The 21,445-nt window shown below is 46.4% G+C and overlaps 1 protein-coding gene across 2 annotated transcripts; it reads left to right on the top strand.

Moving 5' to 3' along the window:
- The first annotated feature begins 564 nt into the window (after positions 1–564).
- Positions 565–20,064, top strand: prrc2c (proline-rich coiled-coil 2C). Of its 2 annotated transcripts, none has more exons than XM_058073521.2 (34): positions 565–959; positions 3,429–3,592; positions 3,722–3,896; positions 3,983–4,092; positions 4,228–4,350; positions 4,481–4,779; positions 4,845–4,924; positions 5,013–5,152; positions 5,417–5,504; positions 6,654–6,837; positions 6,916–7,558; positions 8,287–8,459; positions 8,548–8,806; positions 8,895–9,105; positions 9,192–11,645; positions 12,337–12,491; positions 13,011–13,165; positions 13,281–13,662; positions 13,737–13,822; positions 13,902–14,096; positions 14,879–15,136; positions 15,206–15,298; positions 15,399–15,500; positions 15,756–15,924; positions 16,014–16,229; positions 16,299–16,420; positions 16,557–16,711; positions 16,785–17,016; positions 17,095–17,205; positions 17,289–17,483; positions 17,558–17,658; positions 18,031–18,157; positions 18,236–18,481; positions 18,562–20,064. In XM_058073521.2, the coding sequence occupies exons 2-34, from the start codon at positions 3,481–3,483 to the stop codon at positions 18,793–18,795; spliced, it is 8,385 nt and encodes a 2,794-aa protein (XP_057929504.2). In that variant the 5' UTR covers positions 565–959; positions 3,429–3,480; the 3' UTR covers positions 18,796–20,064. The 2 variants fall into 2 exon arrangements, with proteins under 2 accessions (XP_057929504.2, XP_078646250.1); XM_078790124.1 differs by having other exon boundaries at positions 3,428–3,592; positions 15,206–15,302; positions 15,403–15,500.
- Positions 20,065–21,445: the final 1,381 nt, after the last annotated feature.

Here is a 21,445-nt window from a genome sequence, read left to right as displayed (position 1 = left end):
TGGCAGTGGCTCAGGAGGTTCACCAGGTCGTCCAGAAACTAGAAGGTTAGGGGTTTGATTCTCTGTCCCTGTCGGTGTCGTTGTGTCTTTAGGCAAGACATTTCACCAACCTTGTATCCAGTGATGCCCACACTGATGTATGAATGCAAATAAATGTCAGAGAGGCAAATAGGCAGTTATATTTCTGTCAGACTACAACAGTAGGGGCAGCTGTGACTACAGATGTAGAGTACCACCACCAGTTTGTGACCGAGGAGTGAATTAATAATGGATTCACGTCATTGCGAAGCGCTATGGGTGCCTTGAAAAGCACAATCAAATCTGATACAGTGTACTGTAACACACTTCAGAGATATACTAAAACATAATTTTGTTGCTAAATCAAAATATTTAAGAAAAATACATCAGACTGCTGATAAATCACGTGTACTTTTCACAATACAGTCTGTATATGTCCAAGTGCATTTTGAAAGTACATTTTGGCTTATTTTAATGTTCGCACTGGCGAGGTAAATGATTTCCGAGTGGGGGATATGATAAGATATATTTGGCAACCGCAGGCTTCCATCTTTGATTGTGTGACGGGCCGCGGCGAGAGCGGGGCCTCACTCACCTTAGAAAGAACGCTCTTGCTCCCGGTAAACGGGCGTGGAGGGACCCAGAGCCGACCGGACAAGTACAGAACCGGCTCCCACAAGCGAAGGCTAAACCGACCAAGAGCGTTTGTCGGCTTTAAACTAGCGCCCGAGACGTAGAATAGACGCGGAAAGCTGTTTTGTTGGCAGCCGTGTTGCTAACCATCTCTAGCCGGAGTGGGGGGGTTAGCAAAAGCTAACCAGCTTTTGTAATCCGCCGGCTAGACGCTGCAACTCCACCGCCGCACCACGAGCTCAAAAGTAGGATTCTGAAACCGAGTTGCACACAGAGCTAAAGGACAAAGAAGGCACCGGCACTGGCAGGTAGGTCTGTGAGGAATATACGCCAAAAGATATAAATTGTTTGGTCTTGTTAGCTGCTAGCATGCTGTGGCTACTTTCTAAGGGGGCTCAAAGAGGATGTGATGGCGACTCTGAAGAAACGAAACCACGATGCGAGCTGGCGGCCTGCTATCTTTGAGGGTGTTTGTCTTGCACCAAATTCTGTCTTCACGGTCACATTTTCAACAAGCGTGGCGTTTACACAGAGACGGGTTTTGTGCTTCAAGTGTGCCCCGGTGTGATTTAAGCCATGCAGGCCTCTGCATCGCTGTGCGCCGGTATGAGACACCCCGTCACCTACCGGTGACTGTTAGCTAGACTTTCAAGGATTGGCTACACCCCAATTTTTTACCTGTTAATTCACAAGGGATGGACAATTTATTGTTGCTGGCACCATTCACCGGGAGACAAATGTAACGGCTGTGAATCATTCCACTCTCGCTGGAATCATGACAGATTTCACAGAATCCAATGACTAGTATGCTGCCATGAAATGATATACCTTTGGCTTTTTTATATTGTAAGATATAAGTGCACCCTTTTTCACCAGGAACAAACAATTAGGCACACTGTCCAAGCATTCAACCAATGGGAAGTCAATAACTTACTGGTTCAATTTCACCAAAAAAGAGGGGTCCATCATGGGCTTGAAGTTAAGATATTTTTGGACTAATTAAAATAGACTATGGTTGCACTGCAAATAAGAATTTGTGCATTTCATTTGTGGCTATTTTATCCACGAACCCAAACAGCACATGCTTTATGCTGGTAAAATAAGTGGAAAGGGTAAAAAAAACGGAACTCTACAAAATTTTAACGGAATTTGGGGGGGGGATGAATTTCGTAGGGTCCGTAGAGTGTTCTTCAAAATCACACTCCAAATTGATCTAGAATCATGTCAAATGATTAATCCTACCCTAAAAGTATTTTGCACACCCATTTTTGCAATTTTATTTTTTATTGGATGGCCTTTTATTGGATTAGGGAGCTGACTCACATGCTGTGTAATAAAGTACATTCAGCAATACTTTGGTTGTATTATTTTTAATACTTTGAAGAGCTATTGTCATAACCATATTCAATTCCATAAATTCATGTTTGTAACAATAGCTTATTTTAAAAAAATGGATCGGCTCGACAAGACTACATAAAAAATATCCTGTCGGTAGCCAATAAATGTGGATCTCTATTAGAAATGCACTAATCATACAGACTTGGACTTATTCTGCAGTATGTAATATAATCTAGTGATTTTGCTCAGATAATGGGCAGTAACAATATGGATGATTACAACTCTCCTGTTTACTTACTTTTGTCTTGGTGCATGTGTTGGATAGTTTCATCCACAATGTAGGGGAAGCTAGACATAATAGCGGGTTTCAAGGTGCTCAAACATGCAGGGTGAATCCCAATTTTACACCGTAGTCCTTTGTTTTACCTAGGGCCCTATTAAATAAATGTAATCTTTTCCCAAATTGTTTTATTTTTCTTAAGTGCAGTTTTTATATCATAATAGATGTGTGTTCACTTGTCAGTGAATAAATAAATGCAAAAAGCCTTACATTTGTTGATTCAGTACATTATTGGACAGTTATTCTCTAACTTGATTGGTACAGAATCCTCAACGATTCCATCTGTGCTTGTGTTTAAAGATGTAGTTGCAGATACAATTGTTTTATTAATGTAACCTATTTTTTAAGACACCCTTATTTAATTACCAATATTACAAGATGTGCACAGCTCTTACTTTGAAGCCCAGAAGTATTGTGTGCTTTGAAAAAGTCCTTGGCTGTTGGTTGTTGCCAAGTGAGATAGCTAACTGGGTACCTTGCTAACTTTGTATGTGGCTTATTTCACTTACAAAGTCTGCTTGCTTGCTGCAGTGCTTTGTTGCATTACCTAAAACACACACAGAGCCGTCCTAGCATACTTTACAAAACAATGCTAACCCAGCCAGTTTATACTGGCCACTACTGTATGTGAGCTCATGCTCTATGCAGAGTGTTTTCTTGGACTTACTTCAGGAGAGGGCTTGTTAGTGTTGGTGAGGACATGTCGCTATGAATGAGCGGTCCGCTGGGGAAATATTTCCCTTCAAACCTCGGGCCAAGGAGAAGTCACTAAGGAATGGGACGTCATCACCCTTCAGTTTCTGGCTGTGACATAGCCCCCCCCCCCTTTTTTTTAAAGCCTTTTCTACTTTTCTGACCTACACAATCTTGTAAACTGTGTTAACTTTCAGATGAGGTTTGCACATTTGGAAGTGAGACCTAGTGAGGGCTAGCATGATGTTGCTGTTAAAATGTGACTGCGATGTTAGGACTGTAACTCTCATAGCTTTGCGCTAGCAACAATAACCTTATCTCCAGATGACAACTCCAAGTCTGCTGCACTCTGTGTACTTCTCCTGCGCCCTCCACATCGGCTCCATTATTTTTGTGTGTTTGTAGGAGCTGGTTCTGGGGCGAGGCCAAAGGACCAGACTCAATGAGTGTCCAGCGAAATGTCCGAGAAGTCAGGGCAGAGCACCAAGGCAAAGGATGGCAAAAAGTATGCAACCCTTAGCCTTTTCAACACTTACAAGGGCAAATCTTTGGAAACCCAGAAAACTGCAGGTAGGACCTTGCCACCCCTGTCCACTTGTTTTTACCGACCAGGACAGCTATACATTATGTTGAGGCTTTTAAGGCTGATAAATGCTTAACTAATTCTTCCTTGTCCTTTTTTTTCTTTGTACACATCAGTCGCTGCCAGACATGGCCTGCAGAGTTTGGGCAAAGTCGCTGCCAGCAGGCGCATGCCCCCTCCGGCCAACCTGCCCAGCCTGAAGGCCGAGAACAAGGGAAACGACCCAAACGTCAACATCGTCCCCAAAGACGGTAGTGGCTGGGCATCCCGAAACGAGGGAGGAGAGGAGAGGTAGCATTCTTCTCTTCTTTGTTTGACAATGCATGTTTAAATTGCAGTCACATGATAGGTAAGTCATTTTTTCCCCTGTACCCTAGGCAACAGGAGACACCCCCACCCCAGAGCAAACCGGCAGTGCTCCCCCCTCAAGAGCTTTCCACAGGGGCAAGCCGTTCTTGGGCTAACAGCAAGCAGATACAACTAGATGGTATGAATTTGGAAGCCACACACTGACTCATACATGCACGACAACAAATAGGTTCTCATTATGATATAAAACAGAGGATAAGATGGTCAGCATGTGCATACTTTGGCATCAAAAAACATGTGGTTGTATCGACAGGAGCTCCTCGTGTGAGCAGCCACTTCCACCAAGAATTCCCCAGCTTGCAGGCATCTGGCGATGGGGAGAAAGATGGCCAAGAGGAGGAGCCGTATGGACCAGGCCCCAGCCTCAGACCTCAAAGTATGACCGCAATCACACATTTAAATGCCATTAATTGTTTACATGCATTATTTCTTTTGCAATAAGAAGCCACAGACCTCCCATCAGTAGATCCAGTAAAAAAAAGTTAAGTTTCCTTTTATCGCGGCAGATGTTGGCAGTTGGCGTGAAGGTGGTGGAAGGAATTTGAACGCGGCACCTAGCCCCTCTGAGATGGACAGCAGGCCACCAGAGGAGGGAAGTGTTGTCCCCGATACCTCCTCACCACCCGAAGAAGTGGACGAGGATGGCCGAAACACAACCACTGACAGCCAGAGGGACAAGAGGGACGGCAGGGAGAAGATGCCGCCCTCGGGCCTTTCTCAGCCAAAGCTTAACGGAGGACAGCAACCGCCAGCTGGGGTGCCCTCCCACTTCGACCCCACGTTTAGGAGCATGATGCCATCCTATGTAAGCTTCTTATGAGGATAATTTTTTAGGTTGTTTCGTCTTCACATCGCATCTTCTTATTTCAGATGTTTCACGCCTATCCTCAAATGTCATTTGGCCAAAGGCAAGGAAACCTCCGATATCCTGTGGCACAAGATGGAGCAAAGTGAGAGGAGTTCAAAATATTTGCATCGTCTTTGATACTAATTGTGACCGAGATTTCACCTCTTTTGTTCGTCCTGTCTTCTTCCCAGGGGTCCTCCTCGTTTAGCACGACCGCAGCAGCCACCCCCTCAGTCGTGGCTCCAGGATCCAGACCGGCCTTCTATCATTAGCGCCACAGAACTCAAAGAGCTGGACAACTTGGACACGGATGCTGATGAGGGATGGGCAGGTCGGTACCAGTGTATTGCCACTGACACAATTGTGTTAAACCAGTAGCTTCTGCTGACTCTAAAGACACCAATGCTCCCAATTTCCTGGAAATTTGTGAGGCAAAAAAAACATTGGTAGATGCATGCAAATAATGAAAGGTACATTGCCATTTTGTAATATTAGGAGCTCTACTGATGCCCTGCTCAGGCTTGCATTAAATCGTGGAGGTTGACATCTCTGGATTAAAGCAAATTCTTGGGTTGATCACCTTTCCACATTTCAGGAGCTCAAATGGAGGTGGACTATACGGAGAAGCTGAACTTCAGTGACGATGAGGAGAACCAAGCTGCTAAAGAGAAAGGAGAAAACTGGTAAGCATTTAAGTTTTTTGCATCACATGTTTTGGGTCATTAGTCAATACTTTAAGAATTATATCAAAGCCAACCATATAATTGATATCGATATCGACTGGATTTGCACTGTATCTCTGTCTTGCCTGCATGCAGCAGGGAGGAGGGGTGGATACGATGCGATATGATACAATTCAATATGATGCAAATAAGGGAAAAAATGGAATTCAGTATAGTCCTACAAAAATGATTTTGCTTTATTCCTTCTAGGCACTTGGCGGTAAATTCAACTATAGTGCTGTTTGTCTTTGTTACTATGCACCACTTCTTGATCATTCATTTTGCCATTTTAAAACACAAACAACTTTCTGCACAATTTCACATCGGCTATGCCATTACAATAACAGTGGTTCAGTGGTGGAGTAAAACAATGAAACAATTACTGCTGTAAAAATACAGTATGCAGCAACAGCAAAGTTAAAGTGACACTTTCAATAGTGCAATCATTTTGTTTATATTCCTGTCTGCAAAACATACTGCTAATATGAATGTACTAGGAGGTACGCTAATACAGTAGTGAGGAGCAGAAAGTGTAAAACAACTTATACCCTTTTTTACCCTTCCGTATTCAATACAACATGCTAAATGATGATGGTGCATTAATTGCACCTGGGGAACGGCATATGGGGTGAAGTTGAACATTAACAAAACGGCGCTTGCATCGGGTTTTAGATTTCACCCGTCAATTGCATCCATACCCAGCGAATGAGCCGATGCCCTTGCATCGCCCGCATGCGCAGCGATGTATGGATTAATATCGATTATTTTCCACACCCTTATAATATATGCAACAGTGGGGGGAAAAAAAGTCTTTAAAAACTTACATTAACCTTACATTTATTTACTTAAAACGATGTCCAGCAATTATTTACACGACAAGCTCTATCACAATTGTACAAGGAAGTTAGACAACTGTTTGGCCTGATACAGTTGACACGTTGGCATTCATGGCACAAAATGACACGCATGTGTCTTCAAAAAAAAAAAACTATAATTGAAAGTATTTTGGAGTTGCTGCCATTTTAAAATGTCCTCTTAACCCAGGCACTCCCTCATATTTTGTTCTTTCGTTATTCTGTCTTTATCAATTGAATACTCATACATTTTCAGGGAGTGGATGGGTAAAGTCGACCGTATGAGGCCGCGACCTCCAGATGTTCAGGAGAGCTGGAAGGAGGGCTCAGAGGAGCACGGAGTTGTTAAAACAGCATGGGCAGACTGTGTAGATCCCAGAGCGCCATCACCTGGCAGTGGGGGGCAGTACAACAAAGTGACTGCCCCACAAGACTATCAGGTAGTAATGTGTCGCACATGCATCATCACAAGACTACCCATGAACAAACTACATATTCACTCTCTGCAAACCTCCTAGGGTGGTGCTCGTATAGTTAGTGGCGGAGCTCCACGTGGCAGCAAACCACTGGCTGCACCAGCTGCTGCCGGCGATGAGGACTCTGATGCCTGGCGACAGAAGCGAAAAAAACCTGAGATTTCTGAAGCTGTGGAACGAGCGAGGCGGCGGCGAGAGGAAGAAGAGCGCAGGATGGAAGAACAACGCCTCGCTGCTTGTGCTGAAAAACTCAAACGCCTCAATGAAAAACATCGCCAGTCCACTGAGGGCAAATCTGGCCCGCCTCAGACCACCTGTGATGATGCCGTCCCAGTTGTCACTCCACAAGGGGAAGTTCCGTCTGTACCTGATCCTGCATCCAGTCCTGCGCCTTCACACCCAGTTTTACAGCCACAGGCCTTGGGAGTGCAGACTCCTTTACCTGAAAGGACGGATCTGGAGGTGGAGAGGGTCAAGCTAGAAAGAGTCGAACCAAGTGCTGAGGAGGAGGTTCCCTTGCCTCATCGGCCCACCTCCCCTGTCCAGAGGCCTGTGGTTGCAGCTCCTGAGCCTCAGAGTGAAGGAGAGATCATTTTGGCTGAGGTCTGTCCGCTCGCCGATGAGAACCAAACTGAAAGGACAACTGTGCCTATCCGAGACTATTTCAACATGGAGGAAAACAGAGGTGAGATTGCAAACAAACCACTGGTGCCATAGGGCAGGTGTGTCCAAGGTGCGGCCCCGGGGGCCATTTCTAAGCCTGGTGACCTGGTTCTAAGGCTGCGGACATGGTGGTCGTCCTGGTGACGTTTACTTTGGGTCATACTGATGATGATTGTTCTCATTTACATATTCTCATTAAAGTAGGCATCTCAAATCATTCTCAATCTACAACTGTTATCAATTGAAAAAACTCACCTAAAGGGTTAAGAGGAATTTTAAGTCACAGTTTTATGAAAGTGATGTCTATTATGCGTAAATATGTCATTTTAGTCACAATGTTAAAATAATAAAAGGTTTATTATGAGAAACAAACGATTAAATAGTGGTGCAATTTTTGCAAAATTGGGCTGGGGGACAACCTATGGAAATAAGGTCAAAATATTATGGGAATAATGTCCTAATAGTATAAGAAGTAAATTCACAACAGCTGTAATTTTACAAGAATAAAGTGATATTAAGATGGTCACATTCTAACAAGAAAATACACATTTTCACCTACATCACAAAGCTGAGATGGAGTTTTGTCTTGCAATATCAAAGTGGCCCTTGCATGCTTTCATTTTTCAGTATGTCGCCCTTGGGGGGGGGTCTGGACACGCCTGCCATAGGGCCTTGCATTAGTCTATGCATTGAGTGTTCCTATCCTTGTGCACCGCATGTCATTTGCATGTTTTTTTTGTTCTCCCGCAGTGGATGAGCCACATCTGTCACTGCCTCAGATGGATGCTCCCAGTGGTGAGGATGTAGCCATTGCACCCCCACAGCTAGAGGGTGAGGCGGCTGCTGCTATGCGTCCTTCCCTCACCTCCGGTTACTCAAAGCAGTTTCAGAAATCTCTGCCACCTCGTTTCCTCAGACAACAGGTAAAAAAAAAAAACACACCAATCTGGGTGTTTCTCTTGAAGCAAGCCAGAAAATGACAGTTCCTTTTTCCCGTCATTGTCCTCATAGGAGCAAATGAAGCAGCAGCAGTGGCATCAACAGCAACAGCAGAGTGGGGGCTCTGTGTCACCATCAGGCAGTAGAGTAGACGGAACGCCACAAAACCAACAGCAGCAACATCGCTCAATGTATCAACCCATCGGACCGCATCACCAACACCTAGCCTCCATGGGCTTTGACCCCCGCTGGCTAATGATGCAATCCTACATGGACCCTCGTATGATGTCAGGGCGCCCTCCCATGGATATGCCAGCAAACATTCATACTGGTAATAGAGATGTTGAATTTTACCTCTCCAACATGTGCTGGTTTAAGAACTCTCTGGATTTCCACTCTTTCTTCCTTGTCCTCTTCAGGGAGGATGCAGCCAAAGCAGATTGCTCGCAGAGAGCCGGGGGACAACTCTAGCTCTAGCTCAGACTCCTTTGACCACTTGACTCGACCCATTCGTGACCATGGCTTGCCCTCTGACTCAAGGATTGTGTGGGGATCTGACCCATACCCGCCACCTGAACCATTGCCAGCCGTAACTCCTCCTAAAGTACGGGATGACATCAAGGAGCCAAGGTAAATAAAACAAAGACCACAAGCAATAGTGCGTATGTTTTGCAATGTCCATATCAGTATGACAGTATTTTATTCTCTCTCATTAGGATGGACTCTGGTTTAGAACTGGACAGGGGTCTCCCAGCAATGTATCCTCAGGAACACAGTGCATTGGACTCTCGTAAAAGTAACTTCTTTAGGGACCCCCCTGAGCCCATATCAGCCTTTTCACAGGGCCCCGCTGATGTGCCTGGATCTATAGACCGGATTCCTGTAACCCCAAGCTTCGACCCTGATGAAGCGGGTCTACCAAGTGGGGAAGAAGTGGAAGCACTAGGCAAAGCTATGCTACAGAGAAGTGTCTCCCAGGGTTCCTGCCACTCCCTTAAACTTGATGAGGCCAGGTTTGATGGGCTACCACTGGGAAGCAACGCACTAGAGCTGCAAGACACAGTTGACAGGGCCGATGATAAGCCTCAGAACGAACTGTACCCACAAGTCGCAGTGACCAGCAACAGGGCCACGCCACCAGCTGACGGACTACACAAACAAGAGAAGCTGCTTTTGCCTACTCCTAGTAAGCAGAAGACTGATCTACGCTGGGGTGGAAGATCCGGCCTTGGTCGCAGAGAAGGACCTGGTGGGGAGAGACCCCTCCGCAGATCTGGTCCAATAAAGAAGCCTGTTCTAAGAGACATGAAAGAAGAACGAGAGCAGAGAGAAGAGAGGGAGAAGCGTCATGAGAGAGGAGAAAGGGGTGATAGGACCAAAAAGGACCAGCCCTCCAAAGCTCCATCAGTGACTGCTGCTGCCGCTGCCGCCACTACTAGTGCTGTATCATCTGCATCTGAAGGCTCCAGACCACAAGGTGAAGGCAAGAAAGAAGCTGCTGAGGTTGAGGAAACGCCGGCTGGTTTCCCGAAAGCCAGAGACTCTCAAACTTCCTCCGGCGCTCCTACTTCTTCCTCACAGGAAGAGAAGGCTGACAAACCACAGAGCACCGACAAACACACAGAGCCCAAACTGCCCTCCAGAAAAGAGTCAAATCTTGGTCTGCGCACCTATCGAAGAGAAGACAGGGAGCGGGACCGCGAGAGGGACAAAGAAATGGACAAGGATCGAGAAAGGGAGTGGCCTATTGACTCAAACTTCAAAGGTCGAGGTCGAGGAGAGTATTACTCCAGAGGGCGGAGCTTCCGTGGGACCTACAGTGGCCGAGGCAGGGGTGGTCGTGGCCGAAGCCGAGAGTACCCTCACAGAGAACCTCGACCTCGCTCAGATTTACCTTCTGGTGCAGCTGCAGCCTTCCGGAACAGGGAGGAAAGTGAGACGCGCAGCGAAAGCTCCGACTTCGAGGTTATACCAAAACGAAGAAGGCGTCGTGGCTCGGACACAGATTCTGAAAGTGAGGGCGGTAGGGAGTCTGCAAGTGATACCGGACCTTCAGATCGTGAGCCCAGCACTAAACCTAGCCGCCCGCTTAGACGTGAGCTCCCTGGTGAGGCCCGATCAGGCCTGCACAAGCCAGGCTTTGGACCGCCTCACATGGCCGAAAAGATGAGCTCAAGAATGGATGATGACAGACCCAAACCAGGATTTCTTCCTAAAGGAGAGCCTTCTCGCCGAGGAAGAGGAGGCTTGTATAGCAGACGAGGTGGAGCTAGGGAAAGAGGAGGCCCTCGCTCGGCCCCTCTTAGAAGACCAGCAGCCAGAGATTCTTCCTCTCAGTGGCCTTCTAAGCCTATGGAGACCTTCAGACCCGAGGACATGGAGTCCACTTCACGGTATGATCATCCGCCATCTGAGCGACGGCCACCGAGATCTGACGGCAAGAAATTTATGGACGCTGCCCCTCAGAGTAGCAGAGAGAGACCCCGCAGGTCCAGACCAGCAAGACCTCCCAGACAGGATAAGCCCCCCCGCTTCCGGCGGCTGAAGGAACGAGAAGCTGCAGTTCTAGCAAGCGGAGATCCGGTCCCAAGTTCTGCTGTCCCTCTACCCGCCATACCCGCTACTGCTGCCGTCTCCATGTCTGCATCGGTATCTGTCTCACCAACCTTGTCGAGAGCACCAGGAACCCCTGTGACTGTTTCTTCTGAAGCAGCACCTGCACCAAGTCTCCCCTCTCCTCTTGAAGCACATTTCTCAGAAACAAGCAGCCCCACTGTCACCGCAGTCGGCACCAAGTCTCCCGATTTATCCAACCAAAACTCCTCGGATCAAGCCAATGAGGAATGGGAGACGGCCTCAGAGAGCAGTGACTTCAATGAAAGGAGAGAGCGCGAAGAGAGGCGGGGAGCACAAGCTGCAAACAGTGAAGCGGCCATTGCCTCCACCCCAGTGCCCGCACCACCCCAGGGGTCTTTGACACCCAACAAAAGCCCGCCCGAAGGAGTGGTCTCCCCAAAGCGTGAAGGAGCTGCTGCAGGCAAGAGGAGTTTCTCAAGCCAGAGGCCTATAGAGAGGCAGAATCGCAGAGGCAACAGTGGAACCAAACCGGGTCGCAGCTACACTGGTGCAAAGGGGGAGAGGAGAGGTGGAGCCAAAGGTGGCCGTAAAGGGTGAGTTTGCAGTGAACATCCATTTGTTTTAATACAATGGAATTTGAACAGTTATCATTGTCATCTCATCTTAAACTTTGGAGTGGACTGTGAGAGCTGCGTATTTACTTGCTCACTTTAACTTAATTGCAAAATTCAGCAGTTGATACAATCATCATTACAAATACACTGGCACTGACATTACAATCCTATTGTAACTGATGCTACCTTCCTACTTGGTTCTTTCTTAAAGTCAGGAGACAGATGCAGAGTTTTCCATCATTCTCTGTGTGTTCTATGAACAAACAACTCCCTCATACACATAATAAAGACGATTGGTCTGTCTGTAGTGTCCCATCTCTAAAATAACCACTATCAATCACAAATGCATAACAATGACTGTTTTGTTTAGCCATATGATAACCAATGCAGTGTGTGAGAACTGAGGCAATTTGGCAGTATTTTTAGTCGAAAACCAAGGTAGTGGATCGCTGTGTTTGGCCTCTGTTTAAGGTTTTCATTTTTACCTTTTGATCTCAATTTATGTAGATAAAATATGTAGATATGTAGATAAATAATTATTTCCTCTACAATTAAAAGGTGGCTTAATGTATGCTTCGTTTGAAGATGGCAGTCTAACAAATCTGTTTTATGTTTTGACTTGAGCTCTAATGGAAATGCCTTTATTTTTCCTTCCTTGAAAAATTCCCAGCCCTGCCTCTCAGCAAAACAGTGAGACACAAACTGCTGGAGGAGCTCAGAGGCCTGCCAAAGATCAGTCTGCACGACGCAAAGATGACACCAAGCTTGCTGTCAAGAAGCCCAAAGAGAACGCTCTGTCTCAGTTTGATCTCAACAACTATGCGAGTAAGTAAACTTTGTGTTTTTTCGGTTTGTCATGATACATTCAGCTTACGACATGATACACAATATTGGGTTCACAAGAACAGGATGAGACAATATTTCATTTATTACGTACAACTAGACAATACACGACTTGAAAAAGACAATGCAGCTACATTTTGAAATATTTTATAACTTTGCATGCATGTAACTAAGCATGATGCTTTTCACTGTGGAACATCTTTCCAAAGTTTATTAAAAATATTTGATAGTTGATAAAAATATTTGAAATATAAATTGCACTTTTGCACAATAGTTATGTGGATAGTGAATAGAGAGCACCTTGCAATGGTGTTTATTGTTAGCTAGCTCATATGAACAATTTTTCTTTCGTTGGAATGCACAGAAAAGGGAAAGAAATGTGTTAATGTTTCACATCAGCGTTGTGGATGATGGGCAAAATTTCCCCCAAAATGTGCAGCTCTGGAACAACTCTTATAGAGAGGATAACAAAAGTAACTTAAACACCCACTTTTATTGTAGGTGTTGTAATTATTGACGACCACCCGGAGGTCACCACCACAGATGACCCACAGTCCAGCACCAACGATGATGGCTTCACAGAGGTGGTCTCTCGGAAGCAACAGAAACGACTCCAAGATGAGGAGAAACGGAAGAAGGAAGAGCAAACCACTCAGGTAGGAGGCCATAAAGATTATAGTCATTAAACTGCATCTTTTGCGGTCAACCAGGTTTAGTTTTATTGTTCTGCGTGTTTGATATAGTTGTGTATTTTTGATACTGTGGTTTCAGACTTGGGGCAAAAAAGGCTCTGGTGACAAAAATCGGGCCGGAGGAGGAAAACTTCCTCCAAGATTTGCTAAAAAGCAATCATCGCAGCAGCAACATCAGGCATCTTTGCAATCTCAGCCTCCAGCAGCACCAGCCCCACAGACCCAACCACAGCCCCCTGCCGTTTCTGCCCCCCAGCATCCTCACCTTGCCCCTACCCAGCCAACTGCCACTTCCCCTCAAACCCTGGAAGTAACGGTGCCGTCCTCCATCCCGCCAGCCAGTGTAGATTTCACTTCAAAGAGCTTGCCCCCTGCAGCGGCACAGACGCACGGCAGTCTGGGTACCGAACTGTGGGAAAAGAAAGTATCGGTTCCCACAACTCTCCCCGAAGTCAAGAAGCGTACGTTGAGTCACTGTTAAATTTGATGGTCAAATGGAAGTAATCACTTACCTTTTCTTCGATATGTCCTGCAGTTGGTCCAATCAGCCCTCCTCAACCACCTTCTGTAAGTGCCTGGAACAAACCATTGACCTCCTTTACAGGCACAGTATCCTCTGAGGTTTGTATCTGCCTTCTCCTTAACCTTGTGGATAATCCAATAAGTACACTGGTGACTATTCAGTTTTGTTCTCCGTTAGGGTGGAAAGCCTGGAGCAGAGGGCAGTGTAGAACTAGCAATTGACAGTATTCAATTCGGTGCGCCATCATCCGCTGGCAGCACCGACAGTGATGGCGTGCCGGCTCTGCTAGAGACCACTACAGACAACAAGCTTCCTGCTCCCAAAGAACAGAGGCAAAAGCAACCTCGCGCTGGGCCAATCAAAACACAAAAGGTATATCTGTGACACAAATGTTCATAATAGTTCAAAGTTGTTAATACCATGTTAATATCCAAGCTGAAGCTGCAATAATTCTACGTCTGGTCAGCTATTAGATTTATCAGGTAATATGTAGACATTCTGACTTGTCTGTACCCTATATCAATGTTGCCATTAATCACCATCATTGATAATGGCAGCACAGAGTGTAGGTGTCTGACTACAATGCTCTTCACGCTGGTTGTCCTGACCATAACTCTGCTTCATAACACACCTCATATGTAGAGGAGATCTGTGTTGATAAACGTTGTTTAACGGCATGGTCGCTATATTTAGCAGGTACAGGTGTGCATTAAAAGTGAAAGGCAGGAAGTGTTTCTAGCATCATGCATTTATTTGGTAATTAAATACAAGTGCCCACAAGGTCAAACTAATCCACCATGCAAGATCTCCACCTCTGATTGTGAGACACACACTCATCCTTGACACCTGCCATCCTAGTGAAACACACATGGGTGTCTAAATTGGGGCCCAGGGGCTACATTTGCACCCTAAGTGACACCCTAAGTAACGAGACAGTAGTTATGTCGTTTGAAGCTGCTTGGTGATCATGATGATGTTACAACCAATGTCAACATAAATTTACTAATCAATTTTACATAGAAATGCCGCCTTTTGCGCTAAAATTTCACGTGGACAGAAGCGGTCGACTATGTATGTCGACGTCAACTTAAGTGGGAACTAGTTCCACTGTGTATTGATAGACTTTTCTAAATGCCTTTCATCCTTTACCATAGCTCCCTGACATGGAGCCGGTGGAAACAAAGGAGTACAAGCCAGGTCCCATTGGTAAGGAGCGGTACCTGAAGAACCGCAAGGCTAAAGATGCTCGTGGAGGGGAAGGCGATGGGATTGAGGGAGGCGTGCCGGGCGGAGGTGGCAGCAGGGCTGCAGAGTCCAGTCCTACGGCCAGTGACACCACTGTTCCCGAGCTTGGTGGAGACATTGAGGGCATGATCACCGTCCCCTCGGCAGAGTACACCAGCAACTCCAAAGTGAGTTTTATATAAGGTACTATGCCAGTCTTCATTCATGTGTGAGACTTTGCATCTTCTCTTCTCCAGGAGTCTGTCACAGACTACACCACACCCTCGTCCTCTCTTGCGGACAGCGTTCCAACAGGAAGCAATAAAATGGAAGAGAGTCTGGTAGCCAATGTGAGTACGTTTGTTTGGCATGTTTTTTGCCACTTTTGATGTAGTAATACATGAAAACAATGGTACAGCATCGTTTGAGCTTTTTTGTGTACCTTTTTAGGTAGCGCTACCACACTCTTTGCCTCTTCCTCGGCGAGAGACCCTACAGCAGAGCTCTTCTCTCAGCACAGTCTCCCCAGCCACTGTTGACCTAACACTAAAGGTACACATACTTCGACTCCTCTTTCAATTATCGTTATCTTATTGAGCTGAGTAAAGCTGTCCGAAGGCGTTACCATAGAATGGATGTGGCTCAGCCTCCCATAGCTTCTGATCTTCAGATGAGTTGGAACTGGATCAGTGTTCCAGTGTTCCTCCATTTTGCTTCAAGACACAATTGCAGACTGCCCACTCCTAATACGCAATATCAGCTGTATATTTGTGTGGTGGCTTAAAAGCAACAACCTTATTTTGTCAGATGGAATCTGCTCGCAAAGCATGGGAGAATTCGCCAAGTTTGGAGAAAAACTCCCCGGTCACTTCTTCCTCCTCCCCCATCACATCCTGCGCAGCCTCATACTCTTTCTCCTCTGCGTCCATGCCACAGATCCCTGTGGCTTCTGTTACACCAAGCACCTCGCTATCAGGTAAGTAACCCCCCTCCGAATTGTCCACATAGCTCTGATCTGTTTGTGTTAAAGACTCTTGGTGCGTGATTTCACCTCTAATCATGCAGCTTCAGGCACATACACAACGTCGTCCCTTGGCACCAAAACTACCACAGCCTCTGACCCACCCAACATCTGCAAAGTGAAGCCCCAGCAGCTACAAGGCGGAGGCCTGGCCTCGTCCAACAGTACCAGTGGCTTTTCCCAGCTGGGCTGTGTGCCCCCACTGCTTCCTCAGCAACAGCAGCAGACCCCGCAGGTGTACGTCTCTCAGTCTGCAGCAGGTGAGTCCAGAATGGTAAAGTGCTGTTGGAGGCTGAATGGATGAATGTGATCCTTTTGAAATGGTCTAGGTTCTGCAGCTCAGATTCCAGCCTTCTATATGGACACTAGCCATCTCTTCAGCACCCCCCACCCTCGCTTGGCTCCTCCCTCTTTGGCACAGCAGCAAGGCTTTCAGCCAGGCCTCTCGCAGGTAAGCAAAGTCGTGGCCAGAAGCACTCTACATGATACAGTGGAACCCGCTTACATTGACATCCTGTCTATGTGGACCAACTCATCAAGTCCTGGTCCGCCGTGTTCTTTATTTCTAAAAAGTACTCTCTCTTTAGCCAACAGCCGTGCAGCAGATCCCTATCCCAATCTACGCTCCGCTGCAAGGCCAGCCTCAGCACCAACACACACACCAGGCCCAGCTTGGACTTGGCACCGGCCCGCCAGTCTCACAGCCTCAGGACCTGTTCAGCTCTGCACTGCAGCCTTACAGGTACCACTCATTTTTACTACACAGGATGTTTCAACAGTTGAAACTCACCAAGGTGAATATTGTGTCACCTCAGGTCTCAACAGGCTTTCATGCAGAGCAGTCTGTCACAGCCGTCCATGATGCTGTCAGGACCCTCCCTGCACAGCTATCCTGGTGTTCAGGCGCCAGAACTAGGAAAGCCTCAGTCTAGTCTGGCCTACCAGCAGCCCTCGTCCACCCAGCACATCCCCATCCTGTTTGAGCCACAGCTCAACCAGCCTTCTGGCATGGGGGGCTCTCAGCTCATTGACACCCACCTGCTGCAGGTAATAGCTGGTCGACTCACGCTAAACGTATGACTCAAGTGTGTTGGCTCTATGAAGATGTCCATGTATTTTGTTCAGGCACGACAGGGGATAAATCAGCATTCAAACATGTACTCGGGGCAGGTGCAGCAACATGGCCAGAGTAGTTACTACAGCAACACTCAGTCCCCCTCGTCTGCAATGCAACAGGTAAGGAAGGAAGAAACTAACACGTAAAAGTAACACATTTACTGTGATGCATAGTTGTCATCGGAATGTGTGCGTTTTTCCAGGTGACGGTCCCCCTGCCAGGTTCCCAGCTCTCACTGGCCAACTTTGGCTCCGGTGGGGGTCAACCCCTCCTGGCGATGCCCCCCACCCCTCCCCAGGCGCAGCCACCCAACATCAACCGGCAGCCTCCCGTCTCCCAGCCGTACCGAGGTCTCATGGGTCCTAACCACAGCATGATGCAGCCTCCCACCAGCAAGGTGCTGTCTGATGCAGAACTTTATCTCCCCATACCAAAAGTGCAGCTCTGATTTGATTTTGTATCGGGTTGTAGATGGACATGGATCTCAAACTCTTTGGCGGTGGGATGGACGTGAAGCCCGGAACGCCTCCAGTCAGCGCGAGGAGCACGACACCTACATCCAGCCCTTACAGGTAAGCTAAATATAATTTATTTGTACCTGACGGCCAAATGTATTTTTTTTGGCCTGTGGAATAGCCAACATTTGTTTTGTAAGCTAGTTTTTCTGTATTTCTCTGGAAAGAATGTAGACGGTGTAGGGCTGGTGATATGGACCAAAACTCATATCCTGATGTATTAAGGTTGAATATCGATATACATCCCGATTTTCCTCCACAAACTGTGTTGAGACAAAAGTCGAAGCCAAATATGCATGCAAAGTTTTATGAAAATGTCAACAATCTTACAGAAAAAAAGCTGCTGAATTAAAATAGTATGTTCACAATACTTAATGGTCAGTAGATGAAAGGGGGTATGTATGGAGTGAGTTGTGATTGTTTGTGCAGGGCAAGCTCCACCTCCCCCAGCAGCCAGTCTGCAAAGATGAACAGCATGTTGTACCAGAAGCAATTTCAGCCCAACTCTGGCAGCATGAGAATGACTCAGCACTTCCCGGGCCAGTTCAACCCACAGGTGAGGAAGCCCTCTGAACCCGAAAACACCTTCAACATGACAAGGACCTATTTCCATGAAGACCTTGTTTGTGTTCAGATGCTGTCCCAACCCAACATGGTTTCCCCCCTGGTGAGAGCGCCTCACGCCAACTCCTTTTCTGGAGGCGTCCAGCGGTCGGCCATGGGGCCTCCGATGACAGCCAACGTGGGCGGCGGCCTGATGCCCCATCCCAGACCTCAGCAGCACCCGCAGCACAGCCAACACCCTCCACGAGGGCCTGGCGGACCTCCTCTGGCTCCTAGAGGAATGCAGGCCGCCCTGAAAGCTGAGCAGGACCTAAAGGTTAAAGGGCGTCTGTACTAATCAGATGATGTCACAATTTTTGATTGGTTGCTGATCTGCTTTTCTGCTTCCTCCTGTAGGCTAAACAGCGGGCTGAGGTGCTGCAGTCCACTCACAAGTTCTTCTCGGAGCAACAGCAGCTCAAGGCTCCACAAGCCAGCAAGGGTGTCAAGCCCCCGCTGGATGTCCCGGCACCCAACCACCAAATGGCAAGTGAGCGCCCCGACGCAGACAAGCCGCCCGTCTCCTCGGCTAAGCCCATACGGACCGGGCCCATCAAACCACAGGCCATCAAGCCAGAGGAGGGCAAGTAGAGAACAGATGGGAGAATCCAGCCACTCTGTCACCACCTCTGTGTGTGTGTGTGTGTGTGTGTATGTGGGGAGGGACGTGAGCGGGATCAAGACGGTGTACCATATGGAGGTGTGACTGTTTTGACTCGGATTCGATTTTCAAAAATGGCTGCTCAAGATGCTCCATAGAAATCTACTGTGACAGTAAATGACAAAAGAATCAATGAGATTTGCTGCTGAGTTTTTTTTTTGTTTTTTTTATAGCTCATTTGAGTTGAAATCCTTTCTTTTTAAACATTTTTCCCCTAAATATGATCACTTTGGTCCTGTTTAGTTCACAAAAGAGTCATTCTTTTGTTTTTTGTAGTACAAACAATCTTGTTGAGGAGAAACGGTTTAACTAACCCAGAGATATGTGTGCTTTCACTTGACGGTTTGTCACATACACACATGCCACCCCACAAAGCCCCCTCAGGCTCAGGCTACACAACGTGAAATCCATCTTTTTCTAATGAGAAAAGTGCAGCAGTTTGTTTTAATCACAGAGGTTGTTCTGTCATTTCAGTGAGCATTTGCTCCTGCCTTCCGCTCTCTCACTCTCCCTCTGTCTTGTCTCCTTTCCTGTGTGTGTGCGTGTGTGTGAATGTGTTTGTGTGTGAGATGCATTTGTAAAGGGGGGCGGTACGCTGGACACTCCCGTATATTTAGCCAAAGGTTAAAAAGCGCAGGAATTACGTTGTAGCCTTTTAGGATGGCTTGTTGATGATTGGACTCACACGCGCACACATACACAGACACACACACTTTCACTTTTAAGCAGCCAGACCTGCTACTCGTGTCTGATTTCAGTGCCCTAAGCTGGATTTGAGGCAGCCAGCCGTTTCAGGGCTGTTTGTCGACACGATAGACGTGGCGTTGAACCCTCACAACAACAAAAACAAGACTTAGAAGGAGCTGAAATGTGAATTATGCAGCATGTATGGGCAGATGGACACTTGTTTTTTTTAATTACTGATGAGAGCAATCAGTGCTGTTTCCTATCTCCACTGCTGCCTCCTAAACAACCAACCAACCATACTCCCATCGTTTGGCTTTTGATGGCTCCTTCAGTGAGTTTTCTGAAGTGGAGTTCTTTGCTTTTGGAGGATGGATGAGTGGAGGGAGGGTGGTGATTTTTCTTTTTTTGTTGTTGTACTTGTACAGGGGTTACATCGCTGTATTAAAATATGTACGGTCTTATTTACATTCTCTTGGTTTGGTTACAGAAACTAATAAAAATAATATACTGTTCAGATGCTTCTCTTGTGTGTGATTTTTACTTGCTGCAATTGCTGCGTTTGACCACAAGGTGACATAACAGTTGTATATCCTAAAAGAATACTTATGCTACAATTCACACCCTTTTTGGTAGTGTAGTATTTATGAGGAAAGAGTACAAATAGTAACACTGAAGTTAATTAGCTTCATTTTATTCTAACAATTTAAATATTAGTTTTTAAGTAGATGAACTGGAAAAGAAAATGGGACTACTAAAATATCTCTAGCTACCCATACCTCCCACTGCTCAGCTAATCAGCTCAACCTCCTCACCAACATCATCCCGCGCAGAGCCCCCCTGCTCCAATCTGACCCTCACACATTGTTGAGCACATCTTCAACCAGAGCCTGAGGCTGGGGAGCGTACCACAGCTGTGGAAGACATCCTGTGTGGTTCCTATCCCTAAGAGGCCGCATCCCAAGGACCTCAGCAGCTACAGGCCGGTGGCATTAACATCACACCTGATGAAGACCCTCGAGCAGCTGATCCTTGCCGATCTCCGCACCCTGATGGGTCTTTCAATGGACCCGCTTCAGTTCGCCTATCAACCTGGCACCAGGGTGGATGACGCAGTCATCTTCCTCCAGCATAGAGCCTTCTCTCACCTGGAGAAACCTGGGAGCACTGTGAGAACCATGTTCTTGTAACATGTAAAACCAGAGAACTGGTGGTTGATTTCCGCAGGCGCATCCACTCTCCTCCAATACCAGTGAACATTCAGGGAATGGACATTGAGATGGTGACATCTTACAAGTACCTGGGTGTTCACCTCAACAATAGACTGGACTGGACTCATCCAACAAACACACTTTACAAGAAGGGTCTGAGCAGACTTTGCTCAGGAGACTGAGGTCTTTTGGAGTGCAAGGAGCACTAAGACGTTTTATGACTTCTATGAGTATTTTTATAATGCCTCATATTTAATTCACAAGATCTTATCGTGTATATACTGTTCATATATTTCAATTCATATTTCATATTATCATGCAAACTGTATTTGTTTAAAACACTCGGTAAAATTGTTAATTTGTTAAAACTTAGTTTGTTTATATTGTTTATTATCATATTGTGCATTTTGTGCTGCTTACCTGATTCTGTTCTCTTGCTGCTGTGCAATGCAATTTTTCCCACTGAGGGACGAATAAAGGCATATCTTATCTTATCTTAGGTCAGAATGCAATATCAACTTTTTTTTACATTTTGCTTATGCTTTTTACTCGGGAGATAATTTAAAAGAAATATAGTCGTGAGGAAAAGCGGTAGAAAATGAATGTATGAATCAATAGTAAGTAATCGTAAATTTTGTAAATTAAGCGCACACGAAGTTGTCCAGGTAATTACGGTCACATTTAA

Source organism: Doryrhamphus excisus, linkage group LG4 (assembly GCF_037039965.1).
Source record: "Doryrhamphus excisus strain RoL-2023G ecotype Guam linkage group LG4, RoL_Dexc_Guam_v1.1, whole genome shotgun sequence".
Taxonomy (NCBI): Eukaryota; Metazoa; Chordata; class Actinopteri; order Syngnathiformes; family Syngnathidae; genus Doryrhamphus; species Doryrhamphus excisus.
This window is presented reverse-complemented; position numbering and strand designations above follow the sequence as displayed.

Coding starts and splice junctions, on each gene's coding strand:
- prrc2c (XM_058073521.2), top strand. CDS start 3,481: ATGTCCGAGAAGTCAGGGCAGAGCACCAAGGCAAAGGATGGCAAAAAG. Junction 17,017..17,094: donor TTGACACCCACCTGCTGCAG/GTAATAGCTGGT, acceptor TATTTTGTTCAG/GCACGACAGGGGATAAATCA. Junction 18,482..18,561: donor AAGCTGAGCAGGACCTAAAG/GTTAAAGGGCGT, acceptor TTCCTCCTGTAG/GCTAAACAGCGGGCTGAGGT.